Here is a 9,576-nt window from a genome sequence, read left to right on the forward strand (position 1 = left end):
TCACCCATAAAGCCTAATTTTTACTGGTAAAATTGCACAGCGTTATTCCTCTTTCAAAATGCGTTCATCGAAACATTCTTTCATATTAAATTACAAATTAACACGTAATTAATATTTTCATCATTATTGATTATGAATGCAATCTGATATTAACTTTCACAAAAATGGCTTCCAAGCTAATGCCATATACATACCATGTCAAAACATCACTTCTATTGTACTTCAATTTAAATAACATCATTGTGAATCATTTCATTTCCATTATACCACTTGTATGATCATAAACTGCTTTTTACATTTGAATATTCGTGTTACTCGACATTTAAGCGAATAAATATAAGAAAAATATAACTCAGTACTCACTGCAGTGAGTGACAGAGAGCGCATTTTCTCGTCGACGAAAACTTGAGGTCACGGACAGACGGACGAACAGACGGACAGACAGACAGACAGACAGACGGACGGACGGACATGACCAGCACAATAGTGCATTTTTTCCATAAATGAGAAAATGCGCTAAAAATTTGCTGTAATTCAGCAAGAAAAAGACTCGGGATCCGGGGGACCTCAGCTCCCCTAGTGCAGACAAGGCTCGCCAGCTGCACCCCCTGCGGCGTCTTTTCTGTCTTATAATAATCAAATATTACGAATATTGATATTTTCATATTGATTTATTTTTTGCAATAAAAATATTTTTATTGATATTTACTAAATATTACTAATATTGATATTAATTTAATATTATAGATAAGAATATCTATACTCTCATCTTGCATTTCGGTGGTAAACCCACATAATAACCTTCATCATTGGTCGATCGGTGCAACGAGACGAGCCACAAAGACGTTCAAGTTTTCATGTCAGGGATCACGAATACGATGTATAATTGTATCACAATATATAAATATTTATTAATTTAATTAAACTTTGCACACGTAGACACACTTATAACATTTAGGACGTAAGATAAGACTTAATGCTAGCTATGAGAGAAAGCCACTCGTGAGCTGTACGTAGCTATTACATCTACTTAAAAACTTGCGCATTAAATGTCAAGAGATTTTAATTTATTTTTGTGCGAACGTGTAGGTGAGCAAACTGATTAAAACTCACGAAAAAAATTCTTTAAATATTAGATTAAATCTACAGGAAAGGCTGAATTTTTTCGTCTTAATATTTATGTGCGGTAGCTAAAGTGAATGTGAGGCTACGGGGCCAAAGATTATGAAATAAAATGACTCATGTGATAGTTTATACTCAATTATTCACTTGACCTGTCAAATATCACGGTGAATATTTTGAAGTATAGGGTCGAGTATAGTATGATGAAGAGTCTAATATGGCATTAATTTGCGATGACAAAAAAAAATGTGAGTAACACATATTTAAAGACGTGTACAAATAGATAATACATCGTGTACAAATACAAAGATCGACACACACGCGTGGAAGCAACGACTAGAAATAACATCAACATATAGAAATGAACAACATTTGTAAACGTGATCACAAAGATAAAACGCAACATAAAATGAGAACATAGAGTTGTTACGAGAACATAGAGTTGTTACGAGAACATAGAGTTGTTACGAGAACACAGAGTTGTTACGAGAACATAGAGTTGTTACGAGAACACAGAGTTGTTACAGAGCATTTGAACGTTCCTCAAATACCAGGAACATCTGTCGAAATATGCCACGTCATTGCTGACTGAAGGCGAAAATATAATTTATTGTTATTAATTGAATCAAGACACTGCAGTCGTATTATCAATATATTGGAATGTAAATAAAAAGGAGGTTCGTAAGAAAGTAATATCTTAACCTTAACACGAGATGCAGTTCGCACGATAATATTGATATTAAAATTTTTGGTGCGTTTTACAGCCTGAAATAGACGCTTGTACTAGAAATAGAATGAACCTTGAAGATGTTTTGAATTCAAAACGGACGGTTTAGTGTTTGCAGTACAAATACAAGGATTTCGAAGCATCAGAGTCTCGGCAATATTTAGGATGCTGGAGTTGCGAATAAATGTATGAATGAGGTCTATAAACATTTTTCTTATTGACAGACTAACGCAGTGAATTTCAGATACCGGTAATCCAAAGTATGAAGAAATGTTCTATACATATTTCGTATTTCCGCTATTTCGACATGTGTACGTGTAGGAATTATACTACGACGTAGTAGCACCTATGCTAATGTACGTCAACATTGTCAAAAATTAGTAATGTAGATGAAGATAAATTAAAAATGGGCTCGAACACTATTATTCTACGCGAAATATACTGGAGGACTCGAGCTGATTGAAGCAATAACGAACATATGAAGATGGGCAACAGTTTGCAAAGCAATAGATTCTCTTAACCCATTTCTATTCGTCAATTAGAGCACAATATACCATGGGCATTACGATAGAAAATTCTCTAATGCTACCTATATCGATCTATATTTAATTTGAACATTGTTTTTAGCCATAAAGGAAACAAGAACCTCGCATGTAACAGCTCGAGTAAAGGAATGAATGTCTAATACGTAAGGCAAAATAGATAGAAGGTTTGTAAACAAATTAAGCAAGAGTGATTCTTTGGCTCGTAAAGAGTGAATAACGCACGGCGGTAATACAGATGAGGGAGAGAACAAACCGACCTAGAAATGATTGCATACAAATGTACATAAGTCGGTGTGTATAAAAGCCCTAAAATGATGTAGACAAACGTAAATCAGAGACATAGCCGACAGTAATAGTGAGAATAAAGAGCCCTTAAATAGTTAGTGGAATTCAGAACTTTCGTTCAGGCTGCAGTCGAGATCTGAAACTAAGTCAAAATACCACCACGCTTATTACGAACGCTACGGGTAAACTTAGCACGTATTAAGACACCGAGTTCAGGTAGACGATCACGAATATCACGGGCTTGTTCTTTCTTAAAATTAGTATCTTAATGGGTGATTAGTATTAAGTTGATCGATCGCACCCGATGATATTTTGGTAGTTTGGAAGTGACAATATAAAGTCTAGAATGACGACAGAGGTTCTATATTAACTAACCACCGATATTTTGTTTATAAGAATATACGACCACAAGAAATGCAGTGAACTTGAAAGTAACGAGTGCGGTGAATGCCAAGGACAAAGAATTAAGGAAAATTAAGACTAAAGAGAGCGAGGATCTTTGAACGAGCGTTCCAATGGCGACAAAAACCAATAACACATGAAAATTGTTCGTAAAAAAATTCTGAGAAATTTCTTTAAAATATTTATAGGAATTTCACAATATTTAATGGGCCAGATAAATAGTACATAAAAACCTCAAAATAGATCAGGAATAAAGGAGCTGATAATTCCACTCTCTTTCAATCACAATTGCATGATTGAATGTATCGGCCACAATGGCGAGGATAACCATACAAAAATTCGGTGACATCAAATTAAAAAAAAAAATCCTCGGCGATATATAAAAACGCGGGAACACGATGACGCATGAAAAAATACGTACGTGGTGAAATATGCTTGCCCAGATAAAAAAAAATTATAAAAGAACATTGAAAATCTAAAGGAATCGTTAAGACACAAAAATGGGGTAAAGATCTTAAAAAGGGGTAAAAATCTAAAAGAGGTGTAAAAAAATGAAATTTATTGTAAAAAGTGGTAAAAAAATTCTAAATGACAGTGAAGAGTCTGTGAATACCTAAAATAACTTGTGAAAGAACAGTAAAATTAAAGGCTTTTCGATCGTAAATATTTGTCAATCTATGAGAATCATATGATTTGCCCGAGTACGTTTCGTAAAAAAATGTGGTCCGTAACTTAAACCAAAACTCAATAGATTATTGTTAATAAAGAAGTTTCAAATTCGTCTTTACTTGAAAATTAATGGAGTACAAGAAGTTCAGATCTAGTCAGAAGGAAAGAAATAACAATATTCAGTCATTAAATTAAAAAGCTTGAGCGCTTAGCATTTAATTGCGTTAGTTCACCGCACTGTCCACTGAGAGCAAAACTTTCGTCACCAGGCCTCCTGACAGGTATGGCGGTTGACGAACCGATAGTTACAAGGTTCAGCTGATGAATTAATTCAGCGGGACGACTATCAAGGCAAACAATCCTGGATTTGTTTATAAATACCGAGCACCAGTTGGATGCCGACCCGCACTTACGTTCCTTGTACGAACACATGATCGTTTAACAAATCACGAACACTGATGTTATAATAGTAAAAAATTATCATAACATAATCAATTTCTCCGCGGGTTGTTTTACCTGTTTTTATTTTTTCTGTTACGAACTCTACGATTTGGTGGGAGCGAAACACCAGATGAATTAGAAATACTAGGCTCGTTTGTAGGAGAATTCGATTGTGCAACATCAGGTTTCTCATTGAAACATCCATCAGCACTAATGTCATGAGAAGGCTCAACTGTAGAGGGAATGTTGTGTTCCTGCACGTTTGTACGCTCTTCATTTACTATACCAGGTTCGTTAGATGGGACAGAGCTCCAGGATTCGGTTGCCACGGCCGTTGACCAAGTCTCAAAGTCAGGTTCGGCAGACGTCAAAAAAGAATCTTCCTGCTGCAGACGACTTTGGTTATCCGAACACAAGACTCTGTCAGGTTGTCCAGTATCTGAAACTGAATTTAGGGCAGAAGGTGAGCTTGGATATTCTGAACTTGGGTTAGAAGAGGGATCTCTGGTAGATGTGGTTACTTCTAAAGCCGAGTTGTAGCTACTAGGAGAAAACTGTTGGCTGTTCCCCAGACAAGGATTGCAGTCATCGCCACTTGGGCTGAGAGAGTCGCGGAAAGATGGTCTTCTTGGGATAAAATTTAACTCGCCTTTTTCTGTACCGTTTCTTTGCATGTCATTGGATAAATAACCTCGATCAGCACTTTCATCCTCATAACTCTCGCCTGAATTGCTATCGTCGATTGTATCTTCATCCACATCAGGCAAGAAGGAATCGTTGTGTTGATTTTTCGAGTGAGGAAATTGTTGAGGTGCTTGGTTGAGAAGAGAACCAGGCACTACTTCACGATTAGGAGGAGGCGTGTTCGCGTCGGAAGGCGAGCTAGCAACGGAAGCTCGCTTGCGCCGCAGCACCCAGGGAGCGTTAGCTGAACCTGAACCCAAAATAGAATTTTCCATAAGCCCGGAAATTGGGCAACAATTCCTTGGAATTGGGCACAAGGCAAAATTAATATAAATTTTTCACACATGACTCGCGGTTTGCCTCATTCATACAACAGTAACAACCTTGAGCACAACTAAGCTCTCACGGATTCCAAGGCTCGTTCATGTATGGCAAGAGTTACAGCCTGTATAGTAATAAAAGTTAGAACAGATCTTTCACTAATCTAAATAGATATTTCACTAACACTAATCTAAATGACTTGTACTTGAAGCTACAACCCTGTACCTGCAGAAGGCGTCTCAGTGGATGCAGAAGCTGAGGATGGATTTCTCCAGGAACTGTCGATTGCTTTATTGAAGGCTGACTGATATGGATCAGCAATGCGCATTTGCTGCTGGTATTGCTGCTTAGCCTTCTTCTGGTTGTACGTACGGAAGGACTTGGAACCAAGACGCGACGTAGAATATTCCCTGTTTAGGCCTTGGCTGATCCCTGTAGGCCTGGGTCGCGAGCCTACGGTGAAGTCAGCGTGTGCCTGTAACAGGAAGGGGATAATGAGAGAAGATGTAGTCACAGTAAATGGGTATTGCTGGGCGGAATAATCGCATTTTTAGCGCATTTTCTCATTTATGGAAAAAATGCACTATTGTGCTCGCCATGTCCGTCTGTCTGTCCGTGACCTAAAGTTTTCGTCTACGAGAAAATGCGCTCTCTGTCACTCACTGCAGTGAGTACTGAGTTATATATTTTTGAAGATTTTGATAGAATTTAACATTTGTAATCAAGAGCATATTTCAATACAAATAACAAGTTAGCAAAAAAAAGTAATAATAAAAATAGAGTTCAATTATGATTATAACGGATAATTAGACCAATTCTGGGACGATAAATTATCATATCTTAAGCACTATAATATTACTCGATGAATTATTATATCTTAAAGACTATAATTTTAATATTACTAATTCAGCAGCCGCATGAGACTTTTATAAGCAAGAACATATTTTACACGTCATGAGGTAATTTGAACATTCATTTGGCATAAATTCTATATTTAAAACTGAAAGTAAAATATAGAAAAATGTCGCACCATCTTGCACACTCTTCGTATGTAGCTGCGACAAGAAATAAATGCACGAGAAGGCACACATCAACAAGTTTCTAGGCACACAAACATTTTGATCCAAATAAGATTTAATTCCATTAGCATCGCACGTCAACGAATAACATTGTAAACCATGGCATGACCTTTAAAACGCAGCAAACGACAAGCACATGAACAATGTAGCAAAGCCTTGTTAGTGAAGATATTGGACACAAACAACGAATGTTTGTATGGTTAGAACAAATGTTGATGTGGATATGTGTTAGTGAAGATATTGTACACAAATAACGGAATGTTTGTATGGTTAGAACAAATGTTGGTGTGGATATGACGGTCTGTGCAGACACGACGACAACACGAGCGTTAGTTATACGTTGAACTTGATTGGTAAATGATAATGGGTACAAATTTATGGTAAATATGGGTATATTTATAGATTGGTAAATTTATGGGTACAAATTTATAGATGGATTAAGGAAACAAGCTTGGTGATCCATGTTCACTCGCATCAGCAAAGTGAAGCCATTAAGCCATTCAACAAACGCAGTAGCAGCATTCTAAATATTTCTTCAGCAAGTAGTATAGATACAAAATACAATCTAAATCAAGCGATTTAAAAACAATTTTTACATTTATCTTGACACTGCGCTCGAGTTTTGAAATGGCGTGCATATTTAGGTACGTATCATTAATTGTCAAATTCGGTAATGAATCTATTCAAAACTGTTGGAATACTCTAAATTTATGATAGATAAAACAGGAAGTTGAAATTGGATATTGAAATTCACGCAGCATGGCAGTAGGTAGTCGGGGTATATGCTGGGTTTGACAATGAAAAGCTTAAACGAAGACAAGATCACAATTAGAGGAGTGCACTGAAAATACTGAACTGAAAATACTACACTGAAAATGCATGATAGCCGCCGTTCACATGCACAGATTACTGATCAATGAATAGTCATACAAGACGCAGCATAGTACACAGAAACTATGCAAAATGTTTAATGCAAAGACAAGGAACCACAACAATTACTATTTAGGACACACGATCAATAATGGAAAGATACGAGTGATACACTGCATAAAGTTAGGATCATGAGCTATAAAGTTATGATGCCAGTAAACGTTGATCAGAATCGAGATAATTATCAATAAGATCATGTGGCCAATTGTCAATGCGCATTAAAATTATGATACCAATAAACTTGTGTCGTAATTAATATAGATTAGCAATAGGACCATAAGGCCAGTGAACGTCACTCAGATTATTACTATAAATCTGATGATAACAATTCATCCAAATGCTCTGTAGCTTCAGTGTTTTTCTGACAAGTCCAGCTAAATAGGACTAGTCAAAGATAACCCCCACGCAGGGTTGCAAAAAAATATTTTTAGGATGATCTATTTTCTAAAAAGTGACAAAATGAGTATCTTTCCATTGCTGATCGAGCCCAACACATTCACATTAACATTGATAACCTGAAGACGTCTTACCTCCGACGACCCCTCGAGCTCAGAATCTGATACCAAGTCAGGCTGAGGGACGAATGCCAAGAGATATATTGAAGACGGAATTCTTGTTATATTATTTATAATTGTTATTAATGATTTTATAATTGTTATAATAATTGTTCAGAGACCATGTGCGTGCGTTATTAGTTGCTATATCATTACTTTAACCTCCTTAACATTGCCCTTTGACACCAGAACCTCCTAAACCCAACGCCTTCAATCGAACTAAGAGTAATAATTACCCAGTAAAAATATGCTTTGCCAACTTATAAGGGGCAAAATACCTTTTCGTCGAACAGGTACCTTATTATAGTCATTGGCTCTTTAAACCCATAGTTAATAAAACCTAAAGGGATTTCACTGGCAACATCAATGCTTACAAAATTGTTAAACAAAGGAAAAAAGTAAACAAAAAGTATTGAAAATATAGAATAATAGTATAGGTATGACTACAAGAAGTGTATAGGTTAGATAAGTACAACTTTGCGATGATGACGTTGAAAGAATAGCAGCAATAAATATCGATCAATGAAGATTATTATATTAAAAAAATTTTAAATCATGAAAATCTAATTCAAATACCGGTAGTCAGCTGAAGAACACAGAGCGAATAATAACACAATTAAATGTTTAGACTGTGAGAATATTATCCGAAAATATGATAATGTTTCATGTAGGAAAATATATTTTTATGACGAACCATAAATTCATACAAAGCTCATGGATGTTTCGCTTACCGCGAAGAGTTCAAGTAAGACAAATACATTTTTAACAATTTTTTATCCATCCATTTAAAGCTCGCAAAAGTATCGCTTACAGCAGAGGGTTTGTGAAAGACGATTCGTGAATGAATGAAGAGTGAGGAGTGAATGAAGAATGATTCATGCACATGAAGTTCACCACAGGTTTTGAAATACGCAAATATTTTTATGAGCAATGATGTCTGCAAAAGAGATAAGTAATGACGCCTCCAAATGAGATAAGTAATGATGCCTCCAAATGAGATAAGTAATGATGCCTCCAAATGAGATAAGTAATGATGCCTCCAAATGAGATAAGTAATGATGCCTCCAAATGAAATAGGTAATGCTGCCTCCCAATGAGATAAGTAATGACGCCTACAAAAAAAAACCTCACCGCGGAGAGGTCATGGAAGACGTGCTTGCTGGGGTAGTACTTGGCGAAGGCGTGGTCGTGGCGGCAGCAATGCATGGCCCGCCACGTGTGGTGCACCAGCAAGGGGAACCGCGACGTCCAGTAGTGCAAGAACTCCACGGGCACCGCCCCCATCACTGCCTGCACCGTCGGGTGCAGCTCCTGGTAGTGTGTACGCTGCGGGGGCACATAGCGGGGGCTTGAGCGTAAAGCATATAGGTAGTAAGGCAGTTTTTCTACAGTAAACTTATTAAACTACAGTAAACTCACTAAACTACAGTAAACTTATTAAACAAAATAAGTAATATTAGTTTAACACTTTAACTTAAATTTTTTAGATATTACCTCATTTCGCACAGCTCTACTCTACCCACAGCTGGTACCTTATTGCGTACAGCTCTGAGCAGGTGATGCAGGTACCTTATTGCGTACAGCTCTGAGCAGGTGATGCTGGTACCTTATTGCGTACAGCTCTGAGCAGGTGATGCCCGTACCTTATTGCGTACAGCTCTGAGCAGGTGATGCTGGTACCTTATTGCGTACAGCTCTGAGCAGGTGATGCTGGTACCTTATTGCGTACAGCTCTGAGCAGGTGATGCTGGTACCTTATTGCGTACAGCTCTGAGCAGGTGATGCTGGTACCTTATTGCGTACAGCTCTGAGCAGGT

General features: G+C 37.1%; 1 protein-coding gene across 1 annotated transcript in view; it reads right to left on the reverse strand.

Annotated features, from left to right (window-relative positions):
* Nucleotides 1-3,637: 3,637 nt before the first annotated feature.
* Nucleotides 3,638-9,576, reverse strand: part of LOC108681549 (serine/threonine-protein kinase/endoribonuclease IRE1) — an 18,836-nt gene continuing 12,897 nt past the window's right edge. The window contains exons 18-21 of the mRNA XM_018170594.2: nucleotides 8,891-9,085; nucleotides 7,736-7,777; nucleotides 5,422-5,671; nucleotides 3,638-5,125 (exon numbers count right to left, since the gene is read on the reverse strand). Of these exons, the coding sequence (XP_018026083.1) occupies nucleotides 4,263-5,125; nucleotides 5,422-5,671; nucleotides 7,736-7,777; nucleotides 8,891-9,085 (1,350 nt within the window). The 3' untranslated portion in view covers nucleotides 3,638-4,262. The remainder of the gene's footprint in view (nucleotides 5,126-5,421; nucleotides 5,672-7,735; nucleotides 7,778-8,890; nucleotides 9,086-9,576) is intronic.

The sequence above is a fragment of the Hyalella azteca genome, unplaced genomic scaffold, assembly GCF_000764305.2.
Source record: "Hyalella azteca isolate HAZT.00-mixed unplaced genomic scaffold, Hazt_2.0.2 contig11402, whole genome shotgun sequence".
Lineage (NCBI taxonomy): Eukaryota > Metazoa > Arthropoda > Malacostraca > Amphipoda > Hyalellidae > Hyalella > Hyalella azteca.